General features: G+C 41.5%; 2 protein-coding genes across 6 annotated transcripts in view; one reads left to right on the forward strand and one right to left on the reverse strand.

Moving 5' to 3' along the window:
• FLT1 (fms related receptor tyrosine kinase 1) overlaps window positions 1-11,978 on the forward strand; it is a 107,490-nt gene extending 95,512 nt beyond the window's left edge. The window contains exons 24-30 of one of the 2 annotated variants that reach the window (XM_058045449.1): window positions 648-759; window positions 2,372-2,471; window positions 3,789-3,894; window positions 3,988-4,118; window positions 4,491-4,575; window positions 5,304-5,395; window positions 10,085-11,978. In XM_058045449.1, the coding sequence (XP_057901432.1) occupies window positions 648-759; window positions 2,372-2,471; window positions 3,789-3,894; window positions 3,988-4,118; window positions 4,491-4,575; window positions 5,304-5,395; window positions 10,085-10,289 (831 nt within the window). In that variant the 3' untranslated portion in view covers window positions 10,290-11,978. Of the gene's footprint in view, window positions 1-647; window positions 760-2,371; window positions 2,472-3,788; window positions 3,895-3,987; window positions 4,119-4,490; window positions 4,576-5,303; window positions 5,396-10,084 lie in introns of those variants that run through there. The other variant, XR_009116010.1, reaches the window with a different exon arrangement.
• Window positions 11,979-13,372: 1,394 nt separating this feature from the next.
• The window catches only part of PAN3 (poly(A) specific ribonuclease subunit PAN3), a 79,375-nt gene continuing 70,163 nt past the window's right edge, over window positions 13,373-22,584 (reverse strand). For 3 of the 4 annotated variants that reach the window (XM_058044953.1, XM_058044951.1, XM_058044950.1), the window contains 3 exons: window positions 20,143-20,207; window positions 19,312-19,450; window positions 13,373-16,316 (listed from right to left, as the gene is read on the reverse strand). In XM_058044953.1, the coding sequence (XP_057900936.1) occupies window positions 16,176-16,316; window positions 19,312-19,450; window positions 20,143-20,207 (345 nt within the window). In that variant the 3' untranslated portion in view covers window positions 13,373-16,175. The remainder of the gene's footprint in view (window positions 16,317-19,311; window positions 19,451-20,142; window positions 20,208-22,584) is intronic. The other variant, XM_058044952.1, reaches the window with a different exon arrangement.

The raw sequence follows: 22,584 nt of genomic DNA on the forward strand, positions 1-22,584 counted from the left end.
CAGTGACTGCCCTGCCAGCCCTGCTGTGAAGGGCTGGGCCAGCAAACTGTGCTGGCACCCACCCATGCTGTGGGAATTTGGTGTGGGCATTGGAGTCATGCAGAGAGTCTCTTTCTGGAGACTCACCCATCTGCCAGCCATTCCCACATCCGTAAATAACTTCCAGGGTTTACAGCATTGCAAAGTAGCTGGGAAATGTTCACACAGCTTTGGTGCTGCTCAGGAGACCCTAACAAGCTGTGCAGATGTGCTCCTGCAATTCTGGCTCGGAAAATTTCCCCCCAAATATCTCCAGCATCGTTACAGAATGGTTGGTGCTTGGATGCAGGGCTTTCTGCCCTGTCTCTATGATGCTGGCAAGGGACCTCTGCTCCTACACACTCCCATATCCCTGTAAAGAAAAGGCCTGGTCACAGGTTTCCAATGTCTGGTGTTTTGCGCCACATGTTTTTTAAAAACAGCCTTTTACTCCAACAATTTGTTAAGCGTATGAATGAGTGTGGGTTTATCTTGACTGCCTGTGAGGAAATCCCACAGGTTCCTGCCTGAATGGTAATTATTTACATAACAATATATAGTTGATTCATCTATGATTAAAATCTTTCAGGCTTTGAAAATAATAGTCAGATTTGTCCCTTTTACTCCAGGCTCGACTTCCTCTCAAGTGGATGGCTCCTGAATCCATATTTGATAAAATCTACAATACAAAAAGCGACGTGTGGTCCTTCGGGGTCTTGCTGTGGGAGATATTTTCCTTGGGTATGTTAACTCTGCACCCCAGGAGCTTGATGGGAGTGGGGACTCCAGCCTGGGGAAAACATCCTTTACCTTCAATGATCTTTTGGCAGGTGTTTCAAAAAGACCTAAATCAGAAGCAGAGGGATTATCGTGCCCCCGTGAACCAGAAATTTTGCTGCTTTTAAGAGCGCTGAAAGTTTATTTGCCAAGCGAAAGCCTCAAAGGATAGCACAGCTGTCTGAGAACTTTACCAGCTACTTCTGCCATGGGCAAAAGCTGGCACTAAGCTTCCCACTTTTCCCTGTAGAAAGCCTTGGCAGAGGATGCAGGGCAGCACAGCCAGAGCAGTCACAGAGCTTTGTCTGACTGATGGCACTAGCAGGAAAATCAGGCAATTTTTAAAGCATTTCAATTGACTCTAGAACCCTGTAGGATAACACAGAGCTGTTATTCTGGGTCACCAGCTGCCCAAGACCAAGGCACCACCTCCTGTGCCACAGACAGCATTCAAGACACTGAGTGCCATGAGCTGAGTGCTTCCTCAAATGCTTCTTATCCCTCTTGTGGGAGCAAGGGAGCCAAACCCACAGTTTGAATGTCTCAGATCCTGTCACCCCCATTTCCAGCCCAAGTCCAGGAGGTCCCCCCAGCCCAGGAGGGATCCAGCACCCCCCTCACCCAGGCTACTGGACACAGCAGGCAAAAAGCATCTGCACTGATGCTGCACGATGAACTAGAGCATGCAATCTGAAATTAAAACCCGGTGAAGCCTTTTTTTTTTCCTTTCCTTCATGTGGAAAAGGCAGGATACAAGATGTACACTGAGTGGGAACAACAATGACTGTCAGAATAGAAGAATCTTAATTGAGTTCAACACAGAGGCTGATAAAAGAGGCGAACAGCAGAGGAAACAATACTATACAATTCTCAGGACAATCAATCATTTATTAGTTTAAATACATGTTGTTGGTCAGCCTGCCAACTCTTGTGATTTTATGGTCAGCCTCATAATACCTGCTATTTTTTTCTTAAAGCCCCAGCTCCTTGAACCTGGTGACTCTCTGACTGTATGAAAGGTCCCTTTTTTTTTCCTTTCGTTTTCCCTTATCCTGAATTTTTTTTGTCTACAGAAAAAAAACCACCAACAATACAATCAGGCTGCATCTGAGAAACACAGAAAACAGAAAAACAATGCAAATGCACTGTGACCTCATTTCAAACAATTATTTCGATTTTTTCAAGGTGATTTGGGGCATTTGGGGTTTGTTAATATTGTCCTCACTAGACTTTGGAGTAGTCCAAACCAATAGAAAGATCAGACTTGGCTTTTCAAGGGATAGTGTTCAAATTAAATTCATGTGCATTTTTTCTGTTCAGGCTAGGAAAGCACCACCAATAGCTGCGGTCTTGATCTTGCCCCCTCCTCCAAAGACTGGGGCTTGGAGCCCATCCAGCTGTAATTCCCTGCCTGAGGAGCCAGCAGGGCCAGACCCTGCAGGGGCGACACTCCCTGCCCCCAGCTCTGCAACCTGATGATGCACATCCATAGGGAGAATTTGAGGGAGAGGCATAGGGCCACAGTGAGGTCACAGGCACTCAAGGCATGTATCTATTCTCCCAATGTCACTTCCAGGTGCCTCTCCTTACCCCGGAGTCCAAATAGACGAGGATTTCTGCAGCAGGCTGAAGGAAGGCACAAGAATGCGAGCCCCAGAGCAAGCGACCGAGGAGATGTAAGATGCCTTTGCTTGCCTTGGGTACCACTGCCCTCCTGGGCTGCCCTGCAGATGATGTTCCAGCCTCTAAAAATACCCTGTGCCAGCCTAAGGAAAAACAACCCAATCCTCCATCGGTATCTTCTTGTACACCACCCATCCTGGCCCCTGGCTCTCCCAGAGAGTAGGGGGCAACAAGAGCCTGAGCCCAATGCACCACCAGGGCTGTGCTCTCAGGGAAGCTGAGCAAGGAGGAGGAGGAGAAGGGGGAGGAGAAGGAGGAAGGTCATTCCTTGCTAGGTTTAATATTTACCGACATGCACAGAGATAAGTGCTGGAGGAATGTGACATTATTAACATCGTCTTGACTTAGGAAGTGACAGTGGAGGCTTCCTTGCAGTCACTCGGGTAAGGAGGGTCCACCCTTTCCTGTACACGGTGTCTGATGGCAGAGGAAGGTGACGGGGACCCGCAGCCGCCCCGCCCGGGTTGTCTGAGTCCTCACTGCCATGTCAGCCGTCACTCCCTTCTCCCCTGCCCTCAGGTGCAGCCTCAAGCTGCTGCTGCATGGCCAACACCTTTCTGGAGACCAAGGTGGGTCAGGACAGAGCACCTTGCCTGGGAGGCCCATGCAGCACTCTGAACATTCACCCTGTGACACAAATCATTGAGGACCATGAACATATCCAGGGTGTTTTACTTCTGGAGGCAAAATTGAGTACGTGTGGTGTCCTGGTGCCTTCCCGAGTGCTATGTCATGGCTCTAAATAGCAACACTTACCAAAAAATAGTTCTAGCAGAAGAAAAGGATGCAAGCCAGCCATGCCTATCTGGGAGTATTGCCCATTGACTAATTTTATTATCCTAGTGACAGTAGATAAGAGCTTTTTTTTTGTCTCTTCCACATATTTTATTGCAGGAAGGAAAGCTTGGCTCTACCAATACAAGGAAGTGACACATCCATATAAGTCATCTTAGGATGCCTTTAGGATACTTTAACCTAAACATTGCCAGTTAATAGATGTTTAATACAAAGGTTTAATGCTTAATTAGGAATGAAAAAAAGGAAGTATGACTGGTTGGCTGAATTATCCTTTTGATGTTGTCTTCTGGGGTGTTGCATGAAGGTTTTCTGTTTTTGTGGGAAGTTTAGTGGTTTACTTTTAGGAAGATGCCTCGATGGTGTTAGAGAGAATCTTTGTAAAACCAAGCAGTTTGAGGAGTTACCTCCCTATGTCTGTCTATCGATGACAAGATGTCAAAGACTGCTGTGCTGCCTTGGATTAAACGGAGCTGTAACCCCACCCTGTGCTCACTTTGCTGTTGTCCTCACAGTTACCAAATCATGCTGGACTGCTGGCAGAGCAATCCCAACGACAGACCACGGTTCTCTGAGCTGGTGAAAAAGCTGGGTGACCTGCTGCAAGCAAATGTCCAGCAGGTATTAATGTCACAACCACATGCTGTCACTGAGGCAAGGAAAACTGGCCACATGGACCCAGGAATAAGGCTTTTATTTCTTGTTTACATCTAGGAAGGTAAAGACTACATACCCCTCAGCACAATATTTACAACAGAAAGTGGGTCTCCCCCTGCATCTGATGCTTTGTGCAATGAAAATTTTCCTGTTACAAGCTCAAGCAGTGGAAGCACTGAAAATGTCAGGTGAGATAAGCAAGAATAAGACTGTGTGTGTTTGTTGGGGGTGGTAGTTTGCTGCATAGCCCAGTTTGGACCTGGGTGGAAGAAAACACTCATAGACAGCCCACAGGTGGCCAGTTGCTGAGGCACTCACTGCTGTGGCTCTTTGGAGTGCCCCTGCCCAGGTCACAGGGCTCAGACACTGTAAGAGGCACGGCTGTGCATGCCCCGGGACTGGGGAGTGAGATTTGGGTGGGGTCTGGTTAACAAGTCCCTTTTGCATGACCTACCTTGAAGATAGCTGGGAGCTGCCCAAAAAAACAGAGAAATACCCAACACTTCCTGCTTGTGCACTTCATACTCACCAAAAACTGTCCTCCTTCTCTCGTTGAACAGATACATAAACACTTTCAAAACAAACCCCCCCCAGCGCATAAAGACATTTGAAGAGCTTCCCATGAAGGAAACGCTTGCATTTAATGTAAGTGACCCCTGGGCCAAATGATATGCCAGGTATTTCTTGTTATTTATGTGACAGCTTTATACAGGGATAATCAGGATGGGGGGGTTACTGCTTGGTCAGCTCTAACTGATACAAGGTGCAGGATTAGCTGTACTCGCAACAAGAGGTTATCCCACTTCCCTACAAATTAGGGTCAGAGATCCTTGCTGGCCATGCCATGGGCTGCAAACATTCCTTCCCTGACATGAAGTGGTAAGTTCCAGTAGGTGTGCAAGGTTGTTAGGAACAAGACCTGTTAGCAGATGGACAGGCTGGAGCCATGTCTAACAGTGGGACACGCACCCAATCCTGGTAGGGACAGGCATGGGCGAGAGTCTGGGACAAGCTTTTAGTGACTCAGTAGAAGGCATTAAGCAGCAGGAGGTGGGAAAGGCATAGTGGTCCTCACAGGGTTGAACAGGTGGCTGGCCAGAGCTTCAGACTGCATGCAGACACTTTTCTTCCAGCACCCTGGATTTGCACTAACATTATCTGCCTGCTGCACCCCAAGGCACGAGCGGTTTGGAAAGGGACCATTAAATGCCTGTGCACTGCTGCTGTGCACAGAGCTTCTGTCTCCTAGAGCTGTCTCAGTATCAATGACCAGAAGGATGCTGGAAATCAGACCAAAGAGGAATTGAGTCCTTTGTAAAATACAGTTAACACCTCACAGGACAGCATCTCTCTTTCTCTCTTTTTTCTTCAAGGATTATCAAGCAGACAGTGGGATGGTGCTGGCTCCAGAGGAACTGAAACGCTTCACATGGACAGGCAGCAAGCAGAAACGGACACTCTTTGGGTCTGTATTTTACATTCCCTTCTTCTCAGGTTTTAGATGGCAAAGGAGAATTCAAGGTCCCTGAGCTAAATATGCCTTGTGAAAGTAGCTGAGGTGGCCCCAGTCCCTGCAAACACTCTTGCTGAGGTGTCCTGCTTGGTTTAATCAGCAGTCAATCATCTTCCACACCTATATCTTTGAAGAAGCAAAAAACCCTCAATGCCTTGGATGCACATCAGCAATATGATTTATTAGCACTTATTGATCCACCTAATGCTCAATTTAATGCCAGTGTCAGAGAGCACTGAACTGAGGTAGGAGGCAGGTAACTGTGAGAAACAAGCCATTAATAATAGGGGAGGAGGAATGTGTGGCTGCAAAGGATTTGCAGTTGTTTCTGCAAGTCCCAAGGGCACCCCAGCTGGGACAAGGCCCGCTGTGCTTGTTTTTGCCCTTCTTTTCCATGACTCAGCTAAGCACGGCCCATTTAACACCCATGGGCTCAGGATGCTAAAGTGGCAACTTTACAATAGATGGATGTGAGGGCCTCACTTCTCTTCCTGCCTTTAAGCACTTGAATATATTGGCCATCTTCCTCCACCTAATTCCTGACAGCTGCCCAAGCAGGGAACTAGGGCTGCTCTAAGAAATGGGCTGCACTGACATGAACTCTCTGTAAATGGGAAGTGTTTATTTTCTCAGCGCCGGCGCTGTATCAGCTCCCAGCCGCTGCAAAGCTGGCAGTGTCCTGCTTTCAGCTCACCGCTCTCAGCCAGCCCGGAGACTGCCCAGACCCAACCCATCCTTCATCTCACGCTGGCAGGAGGTCAAGGCCAGCCTGCCATCCTGCCAGCGCCAAACTTGTCAGTGCCTTGCAGTTGGGCAGCCTGGGAGGTGTAGCATTGTCTCAAAGAACAATCAGAGCTGCCTGAAACGTGCGGTCAAGGCAGAGAGGCCTCGCTCCACAACAAATTCCAGTGACCTAGAGGGCGTTGGTTGAAATACGTGTGGGACAGAAATACGTGTGGGGACAGAAATACGTGTAGGAGAGCGCACGCTCACGGGGCTGGAAAGCACGGCCTGGATGAACGCGCTGCTGGCAGCAGCCTGCAGTGGCAAAGCTGCTCGTGCGTGCAAAGCCAGGGCAACACAAGCCACTCCGAACAAATGCTGGGAAACCCTTTCTCCTGCCTTGACCTTTCAGAAAATAGGCTCCTGAGCAGTTTTATGGCACTTCAGCTCTGTTGTGGCAGGCTGTCTTTGGAGAAGCCACTACAGAGTGCATGTGGATATTACAGAGTTCCAAAGGATGCAATGTTCTCTAGATGTGGTTTAACTCATTTTTTCTCCGTGTTTTTCTGAAGGCTGCTGTCAGCCACACAGACAACATGGCAACCTCCCTAAATGAAATTTATGACAAGCCTTTTTCTTTGCATAGAGTGTGTCCCAAGCATCCCCCTGTAAGTGCTTTAAGGGGCATCTTCAAATACAGAAGAAAAAAGAATGCTTGCATAAGAAAAAAAAATTGAACTGAACAGTGGCTGCTAGAACGTAAATCCTTGGGAAAACAGAGTGGTAGACTGAGATCATAGAAGGTCATCTGGCCTGCAAGCTAAACAAGTGGTACTGTAGCACTGTGCCAAAAAGCACTCATGGATGTGAATGCAGGCAGTGACCCTTCAGTCACCACAGGTTCCTAAAAGTGGTAGCATCTTAGCTAAGCATCCTTTACTTAAAATTAATTGGAACAGTAAATAAATACCCCTAAAATTTGTACTGAGCAAGGTGGAGCCTGGAAGGGTTTGAGACATGGAAACTGGTCTAAGCAGATGTACATTCCTGCTTCTTCACTTGCATTGCAGGCATCCTGACATTTCAGCTTGGCTTTTCTTGCAGGGAGCTGATTCAGGTTGCCAGATTGTCAGAACAGTTTCTGAGTGAGCAGTAGCAGCTCACTGTCAGGGCAGCTGGTGCCAGCACTAGGGTGAGGAAGAGTTTCACCTTCCTTTGGCAGCAGCTTGCCTATGGTGGTTACATCCCTTCGCTGTAACAAAGCCTTGGAAGAGTCAGACTGGGCAGAGCCGAAGAACAGCATAGTGTGTTAGGAGCCAAACCCAGAGCACCCTGTCTGTCTCCAGAAGCACCCCCAGGGTTTATTTCAGAGGAAACTGACTGCAGGAGAGAGCCAGCATGTGCAGCAGTGCTTGCCAGGCCAAGGGCAGAACAGAGCAGGGAGCCAACCTGACAGTGCAGGGGCACCCCACTGACCCTGGCGAGGCGCCTCCTCTTGGCCTTCCACTTCTCCTGCCTAGGGAAAGGCACTAATGCCACAGCTCACCCTTGGTCTCACTATAGGAAAGAGCATCAGCCTAAACTCTGGTGAGCTCCTTAGGCCCAGGTGGTGGCCAGGAGCAAGAAACAGAAATGGTTGCAATGTGTATTGGACTTGCTAATGCCACTGAGGTGAAAAATGATATTCTGAGCAGCAGGAAGAGAAGTGAGTTTTTGTTAATATAAGGCCTCAGGTAAAAGAGCCTGGTAGAAAGGTTTGGGGGCAGTTTTCTGAACTGCGCTCCTTTGCAGGAAGAAAGGATCCTGAGTGCAACCCTTTTCTAGCTTTTCAGTAGTGGTGAAAAAGCCCAACACAAGTAAGCCAAAATCCTTGGGCTGAGGCAAACCCTTGAGTCAGTGTAAATTGCAAAGCCAGAAAAACAGCAAGAATTCCACCTCCTGTGAGCTGGAACAAGCGTCTCAAGAGCTGCAGCCAGCCTCTAACCTCACTCTGGTCCTGAACATGGCAAAAAACCAGCGGCCATTTCCTCCAACAAACAATCCCAATTAAAGACCAACTAAACAGTTTCCAATTTACATTCCTAGATTGGCAAGAAGATAGTCCACAGCTACAGAAGCCTTTACTGACTGTAAACTCAGACTCAAAATGAAGCCTGACTACAGATGCCAAAACCCCTTGAGATCCCTCAAAGTTTTTTGTGGGAATGCATGCCCAGGTACAGCAGTGCACTCCAGATAAAATTAATAGATGCAGCTCTTCTGGTAAAAAGGTTTATTAAAGCAGAAGCCAAGTCTAGCTCACAAGAAAAATCTCAGGATACAAAAGCCTGATCATGGTGAAAGGATCAAAGCAGGACAGTTTTTAAGACTCACAACTTGTCATGCACACTCCACTTTTGCCAGCTCCTGAAGGCTCACAATTACAATGTAAATCACAGAGGCATTTCTCTTTAAACCCATCACAAGAAGTCCATTGCATCTGTGACTAACCTTGTCATAGTTATGGAATTTATCCCAAGGCAAGTAGTTCTCCATCTGCCAACAGATGCAATATAAAAATATGGGATGTATCTACAATCCTTATCTCAAGGGCTCCTCCTCAGGAGCTCCATACTGATAAATGTAATGGGGTGGTCTTCTTAGGGAGACCTTCCAATTTCCTACAGTAAGAAGAAGAGACAGACACCACACTCCTTAAAAAACCACACAGGCTTCTGAGTTAAGAATTTGAGAAACTGTGACCTCTAAGAGGAACTTGTAATGGTCCTGTGCCATTAGTTCTGTAGTTAACTTAAAGACCTAACAATGCAAAGTAAAATGAAAAGCAAAACCCTGGGCTCTGCAAGCCTCAACAGATGCTCTCTCAATGTCTTATTTGGAATTCAAGGCTAGGGCTGCCAACGTTTCTGACCTTATAAATGAAGAGGAGTGGATTGTCCATGAACTTATAAAAATACAGGGAGGAAATATAATTTTAGACACTGTGGTTCAACATGTTTACTTTAGGATTTCACATGTAAACAGTGATGGAAAACTGCTCTGGCTTGTCCTTTGTCTACAGATAAATCTTTGGTATTCAAGTTCAATGGTGTAAAAATTCTCTTTGCCCTGATTTTCATTACTGAAAGAGCTATTTGAAGCACTGCAATCTCTGAATATGGGTGAGAAAGTGCCAAAAGGCTAACAGTGCCTCTAAAAGTGGCTTTGCCCAGAAGACATTTAACCCCTCTTAGTAAAGGGCATCTTATAAATGGCAGCCTACAGGATAACTGGTCCTTTTAAGGGACAGGAAAATTCTAATTCAAACCAGCAGTTCATGGCAGCTGCCAAAAGCCAAAAAAGAGCAGATTGCCAGACCTCATGCCCTTCCTCACAAACATCAGCCATTTGTATTAGAAATTTATCCCAGAATTAGGCTTCGGGAACATCTACACTAGCAGTTTTCTACTTTTGCCTCAAGGTTTGAGACCTTCCACCACTTCAGTCCTGCTCAAAAACCCCTGTTCCCTTAGGAAGGAACATTTAGGTATGGGGATACACTGCCTCACCACAGCAGAGCTGCCAGACACTCCCCACTACGTGACCCTGCAATAAAGTCTCACTCCCCAGCACCTGCCACAAATGAACAATTCGAGCTTAGGCTGAGCAGTCCAGTACTCCCCCAAGCAGCAAGACTGATAGAGTGCATGAACACTTTTAACAGTGATGTGCACTCCCAGCACCTCTGTTTAAAGGGACTCACAGGGAACGCAGGAGGGCTCCTTCACTCCTCTGTTCTGCACTCCCTCTGAGCAAGTCCATCTGCATCAGTGCCCCTCTCACCGTGTAAGAATTAACTTGTGACCTAGCTTTGTTCAAGTTACTAAACCAAAATCTTTTCATGGTAAGAAAGCTCACAATGACACTGCTCTATTACAGCATTAAGGGTGCCAGCAGGAGCAAGGAGTCAGTGCTTTCTGGAGTAACCAAGCCAAGAAGCTTCTGCAGTTTCAGCTGTGACCAGCTCAGTGACGCCAAGCGAAGACACACCTGTGGTTACGCGATGCTGGAGAAAATGATTGCCAGCCGCTCTCCTCCTCCTGACTACAACTCTGTTGTCCATTATTCTCAGCCACCCGTTTAAGTACATCTAGGCCAAGTAAACACATAGGTTCTTGGGAAACACTGTCAGTTTAAAAACTCTCATCCAAATTATTTCAATTATCATAAAACTTGAGAATTTATCATTTTCTTATTCCCAGAGATCTGCTTTTCTACAGACTGCAGCACATGTATTCAAAATAGAGCAAAATATTATTGCTTAAACCTAGTCTTTCCCAAATGCTCAACACCAATAGCTTTTGCTAAAAATGCTGAGTGCTTCTGCATCCAGGAAAACCTGGAAGGCCATTATTACAGCTTCTGCTCAGACTCACTTCTGTCCTGACTGGGAGAGGCACCTGGGAGCTCTAGAGAGCCAGAAATCTGCACCAGGCACTGACATATTTGCATCCCATGGCTGGGGTATGTGTTGTGCTAGAAAATAAAGGAGCCTTCAAGAAGATAGAAACTGGAAACAGACCACAAACTATATTTATAATGAACACTACTTTGAGAAACTTGTGGAGGGCTGGTGCTATGGGGAAGCTGAATAAGCTAATTGGGGATGGGGCATTATATGGATCTTACTGCTCCAGATGGCAGACGCAGTAGGGAGCCTTGCAAGGCAAGAATTTAAAATGCGTTGCTAAACACAATTGGCAAGGATAGAGGAGAACTACAACCAGATCCAGGGCTGTAACAACAGGGAATACATACCAATTCAGTTTGGATAATCCTGTTGAAATCCAGTAAATATTGAAGTTTTGCACTTTGTCATAAGCTGATACGCACACACTGGAACCAAACCACAAGGCAGATAGGTTCAAGCCAAGCTCTGTCCACAAAACCTCACGGACCTTCTAACACTGCACTGATTATATTTTATATATGGGAATATGTCTGAAAAGACAGAATGGCTACTAGACTGCACAAACTTTAATTGATCACTAGAGAGTTTGAAGAGATTAATTAGAAATTACAAGGCAATCTGTAAAGTTAGGGCAGCTTTTTTATGAAGACACCTAATTTTCCATGTTAAGTTACCAGTACGTACAGGAATAAAAATGTATCATTCATTTACAGCAGATTTTGTATAGCATCTCAGAAAGGTCATGAGTGTTCTTTGCTCAAGAAGCATTAGGATGCACCCATTCCCTTTCACCTTTGAATGCAGTACTGAAATGGGAGTTGGACATTTAACACAGCAGCACTGATATCTGCCAACTCAATTACAGCCCAATGTCAGCTTATTGTGGTCCACTAAAATGTGTATTACCTTGAATGCTACATGTTATGTGATCTCTTGCTCTCTCAGAATTCAGCTGTGAATGTAACCCACTAACAGACTTCAAAGCAAATGACCTTTTGCATATTTATAAATAAAAACGATCTTTGATATTCAAGCAAAATAAATATGTACCACTACTTCTGAGCTAAGTATCTCTGCACAAGAGATCATCAGTTTAAAGTATCTATCACACTGTCTCTTGTTAGTAAAGTATATTTGACCTTGATCAAGACAAAATTTCAGTACTCTTTTGTTACTAGAACCAAGCAAGAATAGTTACAGGATGATGCATCTCAAAGGACATGTTTGCACAGTGTAAATATATAAATATGCTTTTATGCATAAATATTTAAGAAAACTGGACTACAAAATATTACTTTTGTATGAACCCTCAAGTGTCTTCAGATGTGAAGAACTCCTCTTTTGTCTTGCATTTTCTGTCTTTATATATAAAGTGTTTGACTACTAAATTAATATAATAAAAGTTTGCTTTTGAAAAAAAAATAGAGTTCTGCCAGTGTCAAAGACTGCTGTGGCACACAAGTCAGCACTGTGCAGCACAAACATCTGGCACACATCCATCCCACAGGCTGATTTTCTGAGCAAAGGAGAACATGGAATAATCACACAGAAGGAAGGCACTTTTCCCACACAGCAAACCAGCTACAGTGACAGACACCTGTCACTGCTCCCTGTGTGGGTGACATTCCCTAGGTTCAGCATACTTAGGAAGAGCTTACTGCTGTCTAGAGACAAAAATTCAACCCAGCCGCTGGGAGAGGCAAGGTTTCATGGTGGGGGAAGACAAACATCCATCTAACCACCCACCATTCCTGGTTTCTTCAGCAATTAGAAGATGCACACCAGAGAAAAGGATAGCAAACAGAGCTAAGGTGTCCTCACCAAAGCCTGTTCTGAAGCTACTGTGACAGGAGGCAGAACCTTAGGCCTGCAGAGAGACTCTTTTCTTCAGAGAATCCCCACATCCCCACCCCATCCATCTGAAGCTGAGGATGTTGCCTCCAGAGAGATGTTCAATCAAGTGCTCTCTGCTAAACAGCATTCAATCTGAGGGGCTCTCCAAATGCTGGAAGTGGAGATGAAGCTTTCTCTGGGAAAGCAGAATGGGATCATCAACTGCTGGAGGAGTCATGTAGCTGTTGCTGCATATTACTAAGGAAGAAACTGGAGACTGGATATGTGCATCAATCAAAAAATGTAGCTTATATAATAGCATTCCTAAAACACTCCAATTTCAGTGATAATGTTAAATATGTGCAAGGACTATTGACAATACACACAATATATTACATAAAATTACATGTTCCATAAGCATGGTCAGCATTGGATGGATATAAGAGACTATCCGACCAGCAAATCATCAAACCTTTGCTGGTTAAAAATGTAGAAAAGAATTCTGTGAAATGAAGTTATTGTGACTCCATGTGCAAATTCTCAGAGAAATTAATACACTTTGTTTCTGAGCAAAAAAGCTCAAAAAACATGAAAGTAAGGGTACTTGAGCAGAGTTTTCAAAAGTAGGGCTTATCGAGGAAAGCAGACCTGATCAAACTGAAGCAGATGGGATTTGACTTGGGAGTTACAGAAACATGCATTAATACACTTCTAGTGAACAGTATCTCTCAGTTTTAGGACATTTGATACACTCTAAGTGGCAAGCACTAAACACAATTTGTGACTCCTGTTTGTTAAAACTCTGCATTGCAGACAGAATGAATACAAAAGAAGTACGAGACAAATGAAATAAAATTCCACCACCAAAGTTGAAGTGCCCTGGACCCAACCTCAGAGCTTCACAATGTCAAAATAAGGCCACATTATTTCTGGTATTCTTTATTAAAAATACTGCTGTACACATGAACAATGAAAACAGGATTAAAGATGAGTAACACATATTGGGATCATGACATTAGAACTTAACATACTGGTGCTTTTTAGGGGAAGCAGTTGACACCTGAATTACTGAAACAAGGGCAAATCAAAAATACATAGGTACCCTCAACAAAATATTTACAATATAGTAAATACAGCAACAAAATTTAAAACAGGTACAAAAATTAAAATGACCAACATCAGATGATTTCAAAGGTTGTCCCTTCTGTGCTTTTAGCTGTAAAAAATAGGAAGGTCAGAAATAAATTTCCCATCTGGGAGGGCACATCCTGGTGACTCTTCTTTTAAATACAGATACACAGTTCTTCCTATGAATGGATCAAACTACAACTTTAGGACAACCTTCTAAATGGAATTAAAATGGGGAAGAAGGGCTCTCCCCAAAAAAAACACCCAAGCTGAACTTCAGACTGTTCAAATTATTCCCAAATACGACCAAATAAAATAAATAGAAAACAAAGCTCAACTTCTTTTTAATTTTATGTATTACCTGACACCAAATATTTTCTGGCTGACATTATGTATGAAAACTTATTAGCTGTCTACCTTTTTATTTTTAAACCAAGTCCTGAGGTTACTAGGGGCTGAAGCAAACTGACATTATGCAAATACACACAGGTTTGCAATTTAGACATGTCTTGCAGAGGGTGTGCTGGTCTAAAAAGGATGAGAATTCAAGCCCTATTTTACCCCTGCCTTACACTTCCACAAAATATTGGTCCACAAATTAAATTTTCAAAGGTTCCCAAACCCCACAACTGAACAGATGATCCCCTTTCATTTTCAAAGAAAACAATACTGGAAAAAACCTCAGCCCGCTTATAAATTAAGCATTCCATATTTCTTCTAGAATACAAGTACTTCTTTTTTTGTACAAAAGAATTACAATATGATTTGTCAAAAAACATAGAAAAGACAGCTGCTCTTCCTCAAATACATGAGCTAATGATAAAAGACTGTTCTGCATGTTCACTTTTCAAAGTTCCTGTTCCTTTTATATTAAAAAGAACATTCTGGCAACTGTTATCGTTTGAATATTAAACATTATGTTTCTTTGAAAATTGCAACAATAATTGATTTTTAAACTCAACAACTGATGCTACTTAATGTGGATTCAACCACATTTTCTAAAATGTGTAAAGCATGTCCCTAGTCTTCAAAGCTTTCGATGTGAAGAGAGTTGCTTTTTTCTTGATGCAAGTCTCAAGGCGGAGAATCATTTTAAAGCTTATAAAAGTGGACAGAGAAATATTAAAAACTTCTCTGAAAACTACAAATATTGAGAATCATTAAAATTGATGTCAGTAACATCAGTTGCAAGTGCTTAGAGTCTGTCCTGACCTTTTGAGTTTCCACATTTTCTTCATGGTGAGCACCCAGTGCTATTAAAACATTCAGTGCTGGGAAAGGATAGATACAGTCTTCACTACTGCTTTAAGAAAGGAAATTCCTACATGTTTGGCAGTCTTCAGTATCAAAGTGTAGGTGTTTAACTAGAAATCCCATGAATACCCAAGTTTGGAGACAACTGCATGTCCAAAAATTAGAAAGGTAATTGAGGAGCAAAATTCCAGACTTTTGAGACTGAATTACTTCAGGAATATTCATGTGTTGAGTATTAGCAAAAGTAATATTACTTTGGGCTAAGCAGTGACTGCAAAGGCACAGCAGATCATTATCCCTCCAGATTCAGGCCGTAAAACTTGAAAAGCTCTTGATGCCAGACAACTGCTGTGTTTAGTTAATCTTCTTTTAACAGTGTCTTTGTATCTGTATCCAGTGTAGCGTACCATAATAAAGCTGTGGTTCAAAGAACAGAACTTTATACAAAAATTATACTGTAAATAACCTAAAGTAATACACTCCTGAAACTTCAGGCATTTAAACAATTTCTTTAAAAAAAAAATCTATTAAAAAAATTGCATAAATGTAAATGCTTCTGACTACCAGGAAAATGTACAAACAGTTTTTAAAAGGCGCTGGTTGTGTTTAGAGCAAGTTTGATATGCTCCTTAAATTAAAGATGTTTCCCATTATGCTGTTTTCGTCACTTCGCTTAGACAAGGTTTAAATCGAATGACAGGGGACTTTCTTTCCTTTTTAGTCAATTCACCAATACTTCACTTGACTGGTTTTAAAAAGTTGTTTCTTCTCACATTTCTTTGAGCTAACAGTGGGTGGCATACAGAGCTTGCATACAACACACTTTTACAGAGGTTACGAACTAAAAGGTCATTAATAGAACACAATTTCTATTAAATTATTTACCTGGTCCTTTATGCTATTCTGGGTGCAAATAATATCAAAAATGAATAAATTTTGCTATATCCTCAGTGACAAAAATGTATCCCAGAAATGTCCTTGCAAAGAGTTTCCCTTAAGTATACAATGTGGCAAAACTTCAGAGATCAGAAAAGTCTTAAAAAAATTAAAATTAGTGCATATACAAGTGGAAAAAAATAAAAGTAGGAACATCATGCACCTGATGTGTTCCTTAATCTAAAATAAATTCTTCACAGATAAAGCCTCCAATGGCAGCCTTAGCTCTAGGATAAGTGAAACATTCTTCCCTTCAAGTAACAGTGTACCTGACTGAAGTGCAAGCAGCTTTGCTCATCTCCTGTTTGTTTCCCAAATGTGAAATGAGATGACAACAACAATTCAGCTGTAGTGCAATTTGCTATAGGTTAAGTTCCTCAGCAATGTCCTGCATGCTTTCAGCAAATACTACAACTGACCATTTGCGGCTGCAATCAGTTCTTGAAAAGTATTTTCAAAGCAGCGTTTTAAATCGCTGTAAGTTACCACAAGTACACTCTTCTCATCTCTGGAAATGAGGCTTATTTTTTCTGGCACACCAGCATCTAACTGCAACAAGAATGCAAAAGATAAAATAAAAGAAGTGTGAAAGAAATGACAAAACATTTCCCCAACAACAAAAGCAATCAATTTCTTGGCAAGCACATTGTTATGGCGCAGTTCAAATCCGCTAACAGGACACAAAGGAAGAATCTGAATCGCACCACAACAACATCCTCGCCAAAAAATCGAGACATTTTGGTCTTAACCTGATGGACATTCCAGACCTTAGGACTAGATTACCATTGTTTTCTTCCCCTTCCACAAAGCTAGTAATCCTATAATGCTCTACTTCCCTGTGCAGAAACTTGGCAAAATTTTCATGTACTTCCTGAAGAACAAAACTAAATTTGACATTACATTTGCACATATGATCTACAAACCTAAACATAGGGTAAGTAATTTACTTCTTGTCCACTCCAAAATGAGAATGGATGGATCAGCCCCAGGTGGCCTGAAAACTGGTAGAAACCCAATCCTCACATTTTTGGCAGTACTGGAAACAAAATACGCTGTATGGTACATTTAACCTCTTAGAAAGAAAAAATTACTTTGGTATAATCTATAACCAAATGAATAATTTGGAGTTGAAGATCAATGTTTGTTCCACATTTCTTCTCATGGTTTGTTCTGACTTCTCAAATTCAATATGCACTTTTTTTATATTCCATTAGATCCTAATTTTTAACAGAGAAATATCCTGCTTTACATGCTGAAGCCCATTACATCACTGTTTCTTATGTTCTTCTCACTTTGCAAGAAATGTTCATCAATACAGAACTATCAAGACTCTTTTATGCAGAACTTTTGTAGTTTTGTTTTAGTCAATATTTTGATAGTTCCACCACAGTCTTTCTTATTCCAATACAAGAGGTGGGGCAGAGACAAGTGAGATATGACAATACCAATCCATTCTTTGGAAATACAACCCCAGCAGGTTTAAATGTAATATAAATGTAATATAATTATACTACAATTATAATATTGTACTGAATAGAAAAACAATGAAATTTGTCACAGAGATGTTCCACTAGCTGCTGTCTGGAGCAACACAGCAAGTTAGCAATTTCTTGTATTTCTCTTCTAAAGTAATGTTTTGAGTGAAACCTTAAAAACTGGAACCACTACATTTTAATGCTGCTGCTTTGTGAATGGTTTCAGAAGGCTGAAAGCAAGCCAATTAGCTTCTAATTTTTGTACAGTAGGATAAAACCATCAGTGTCTTCCAACATCCATTACAAAATACTAATATAATTAAGGTGTTTGTGAAATATTGTCCACTGTTCATTCCCATTAGCATCATACAACCAATCAATTAATTACCTTAAAGGAAGGTCTTCCTAATGGAAGATCTGTATTAAGAAAGCCACACTTCTAATTACAAACATCAATATTTATGGCTTTCTTTCCTCCCGTGGGTGCATAAATCAATATCCTCAGCTGAAAAGATGCTCAAAATACCACATTGAAAAGGAAAGTTTGTTGGTTTGTTTTTTTTTTTTTTTTTTAACAACAGAATAGCTTTTCAAAAGGAATGTGTTTGGCAAGTACCAGTAAAGTCCATATAACTTCTACTAGTACTTCTACAGTTTCTGAAGTGATTCTTAGAGTGTATTTCCAAAGCAGAGTTCTGTAAGCCTTACATTTTTTGTGTGCTGAGCCCACAACCACAGAAGAGAAGAGTCTCTGTTTGAAAAGGTAAGCCATGAACATTTATAGAACAAGGCATTCTTTGACATTGTCTCTTACCTGACCTATGAATTCAGGACTGTCCCCTCTTGCTACAGTACTGTATGAGTCACTGCTTTCAAATCATGATGGCATTTCAATGCCTACTTGAATGTCAACATGCTTTCTTTTTGATTTAGCCTCAATCCCTTTAATGTCCTTTTTAAAGTGATTACAGACACCAACCAGAAAGATAAAAAGGAGGTTAAAAAATGCACAGCAGTGGTCTAATAGGAGGTTAGAAACCCTGACAATTTTAGAAAGATATTTAACTGTACAGTTATTACACATCAAAGGATCTGAACACATTCCACTTCTCTTGAAGGAGAAAGTTGGCTATCCTAGTCCTAAAAAGAATATATTGGGCACTAAAACTGTGTATTGTCAGTGTCTGCATCACCATTCTCTACAGAGCAAGTCAAACTACCAAGCAGCTACAAAAGCAACAACAAAAAAAGCTGCAGCATCTTAATCTCCCATGGATTATTATAGTTTGGCAAAACAATGTAAAATAAGTTGAAAGCTGATCTACTAATAAAAAATTTAATCAGCTCACATACTTTTTAATTTATGGAGCAAGACGAGTTCTTCATCTACTGAAGATCTCGTGGTTTCTCACACATCTCTTGCTATTAATCATGAGAGTGCTCGGATAAAATTCTGCTAGTGGTGCAGCTCTTAGAAAACTGCAAATAGCTTTGTTAAGTCAGCCTTGGAAAACAAAGGGCTGGAGAGACTAGGGAAGCTATTACAGAAGTGGACGTAACATTTTAAGTCACAGAAATTTTATAGCACTGTCTTGATGGCAAGGATTTTGCACAAATTTCCGTTTCCCTCCTGCCACCTACTTAAGTCAGCACAATTTAGGAATGGATCTTGCCTTATGACCATCCTTTGTGATAACTACCAACAGAAACCACCCCCAGTTAAAGGAGTATTATGGATCCTTTATGCTGTGTTGAAAGACCAGAGTAGCATAAAGGGACCAGCATTGCTTATCCACAGTAATCAATGCATTCTAGGATGAAAAGTTAATATTGTATCTCACGCTATATTAACAAATTTTTAATATCATGTACTAGTTTTATTTAAAATATCCATAGATGTTGGAATATTAGCTTAGAGAATACATGGTTTTAATCCAAAATGGGCAAAACAGCCACCAGCTAAGCCAATGGCATTAACCTTCCAGTGCCAACTTGCTTTTCAGTGGAATACTCTTTCAAAGAGAGCTAACCCAATCAAATGTGTAAAAGCTAACTGAAGTACAGTGTACCTTGTTAAGACATGAGATAATGTGACTGAGGTCAATCCAAGGAGTACCCGCTTCTGTCACCTGATGGAAAAGGTGATCTCGAAAGAGCTTTAGTAAATACCTGTCTCCAGTTTCTGACCACGTTGGGTCCTTCTGAAACCTAGTGAAAAACAAATTCTCATATCAAAACTCAGTAAGTTAAGTAAAATCAAACCCCACAGATATAAATGACAATTTGATCTCAGCTGAGTAGTCTTGCATAGCTAATCTCCTGCTATAAATTGCAATTAAATTAGTCCCCCCCACCACAAACAGAAGATAACCTATACAAAACTTTCTCAGCTGCTTGAGTGCCTAAAGCTAATGCCTTCCAAGAGCCACCAAAAAATAGTGGAAGAAAGCAAAAATTATCTGCAATACGTTTATCACATAAAACACATGTAGAAACCTGCATTATAAACATAACTCTAAGTTTATGCAGAGGGATGGAAAACAGAAAATGAACACTTCATTTTCATGTAGTTAGTCAATAAAAAAAAAGGTGAAAACTCACTAGCCGAAAAACAGTATCTACATCCTTTGCTTCAGTAAAAGCAAGCAATGGATTTCCTCCAAAACTACTGCCACTCACAAGATAAACCACACTAAATACAAGGAAACAACTTGTAGCCTTCTCCTGCCTATTTAAAGTTTTGGTCAAAGTTGCTTATCTATTTTTTCTCAAGGCTTCTTAAATATTCATTTCTCCATGGGCAAATACGGGGGGGAAAATTTAGCTTAAATTTATGAAGGAAGAAAGTGCATTGCAAACTGTGTTTTACATACTATAACCACAAAAACAAGTTTTCTTACTCTGGCCTCTCATTGATTGTTCCCAACTTTGCTAGAAGCCTAAACAACCTTCCATTTTGCACCTCCTAGAAAACAAGAAAAAAGTTATTAAGAGTCTCTGAAACAAAATTTAGAGATTTACTTGCAAAAAATACATGGCAATAATGCCAATGAAGCACTGTTAATTACAAAGACTTATTTATTCAAAGGAGAGGATATCATTTTTTCAGACAGAGATCAAATGCATTGTATTATGTATCAGTAGTCCAGGGTTCATTTTAGCACTTCAAATTATAATGCAAAGATTCAGCAACTAATGATACTTCCCAGTCCCAGCAGGAACTGGACCAGGTAATCTATTTCCTTCTGGAAATGTAAGTACAATCTCCTGCCAGCCTATACTCACAGGCATGATAAAATACAGTAAGTTACATGAGAAGACTATGGGGTTATATATATATATATACACACATATATATACACACACACACATATATACACACACACACATATATATATATACACACACACATATATATATATATACACACACACACAGATATCAAGATATGGATAAGTATGCGGTACACCACCTTATTTCAGGTAAAGATAAGAAGAAACAATCTACCAGATCTGTTTTTCAGAAATGCTTTGAAAACATTTCTAGTAAATATTTAGCAACAATATCATCAAACTAATACTCAAATGATAATTGATTGCAAAAATAATTTTGAAACAAGTTTTTTCAAAGCAGTTAGAATCTAAGTCTTAAAAGAGTATAAATGCTGAGTCCATAAATGATATAAATAAAGCAATGACATTGAGGTCACACAGAGGGAGAACATTAAAATTATAGTTGCTTAGTACACATGCAACTGAAAGTTGATTTAGCGCGTTTTTCCACACTACTTAGGATGCAGTAAAACAGTAACATCCTAGCTTACATTAAACAAAAAAAATAATTCACAGTGTAAATCGAAGTTGTCAGGAAAAGATCCTCTCTGATATTATTCATATTCTCCAATGGCTCAGGTCTACAACATTATTCATGCTAAGATGCATCTAATTCCATGCATGATCATATTGATTTCAACTGAATTCAGTCTGGAGTAGATTACTGTGCACAGCTAGGTAAATAAAGTGGGTCAAGGTGATAGCAGCCTGACCTTGCACAACCTATGGGTTGCAGATTTCTATTAATAGTCTAAAAACACACTGGAGAACAGCTTGTACCTACACAGTAGCAACGCTTAGAGACTGACATGGAAAACCAACCCTGTCCAGCTAGCCAAGGTATACTATTTGGTCTAACCACCAAATTTATTTTTGGCATGTGGTTAAATACTCAAAAGCCAAAGCTACACCTGTGTAAAGTTCACTGCCTTGCAGATTCCCAGTGAATGGTGACACAGCTGAGCAAAAACACAGGCACCAAGACTCTCTGCAGGCCTAGTAGTCTGTAAGGAGGGAGATACTCTCCACAGGGTTTATAAACTGAGGCTTTGACTGCTATGACATGAATATGAAAAACATAAAAGTGAGGAAGGAAAGGAATAGCATAACAGGGTTACTGCTCTGTGAGAAGTGAGTGTTACAAAGATATTAACTACACACAAACCCAGCATCAGAAGTCCCTAAGCTACAGATGACTGCATGCTTGGACAATGTAAGGAAAAAAAAAACACACATGCTAGTCTTTTTCTAATACTCTCTCCAAAGCATTTGCTTTGGGACAAAAATGAACAGAGGGTAGCAGACTAGACTTAAGGGATACTGTGGCTCTGATGTTAATGGAGGAGATGGCACAGTACAAACAAGCTACAGTTTGACAGCTAATTAAGAAGTGGTATTTATCAATGTCAAGTAAACAGCTGTTGCCAAACTGAGGGCTAAGCAACAACTTGAATTTATGGTACCTCTGCCCACCTGCCAGTGATAAGCAACTGCTCAAACAGCCTGACTAAAAATACAGAGATTGTAATGCTGATCACACAGCAATCTCCATCATTGCTATGGGAAGGAGTTCACCTGCCCAGCTTTGTGCTGGCACATAGGCCACCCTAACAACAAACAAACTTAAAAACCTCTGGAGAAGGATTAGTAGTTGATTCTGAGAAAGTGGGCACCCAGCATCTAGAGGTACACAAATACTGCCTGGCACTTCTACAGCTCCTTGCTCCTGATAGATTTCAGCATCTTTCATCAAGGAGGGGAAGACTGTTCTCCAACAGGACAATACTGGAGAAATCAAGAGAACTGAGTCTATCACAATCCAAACACTGGTCTACTGTCTCTTAACAAGGGGTTATAATGGAGTGGAATCACACAACTTGATTAAATCCTCCTGTAGTAGCCTATTCCACATATTTTCAGGGCTATGAGAGCATTCCCCAATGTATCTCCTGCTGTCAGCTGCTTCTGACTAACAGACACCTTCCTGTTGAACAAATGCACCCTGACTTG

The sequence above is a fragment of the Melospiza georgiana genome, chromosome 2, assembly GCF_028018845.1.
Source record: "Melospiza georgiana isolate bMelGeo1 chromosome 2, bMelGeo1.pri, whole genome shotgun sequence".
Lineage (NCBI taxonomy): Eukaryota > Metazoa > Chordata > Aves > Passeriformes > Passerellidae > Melospiza > Melospiza georgiana.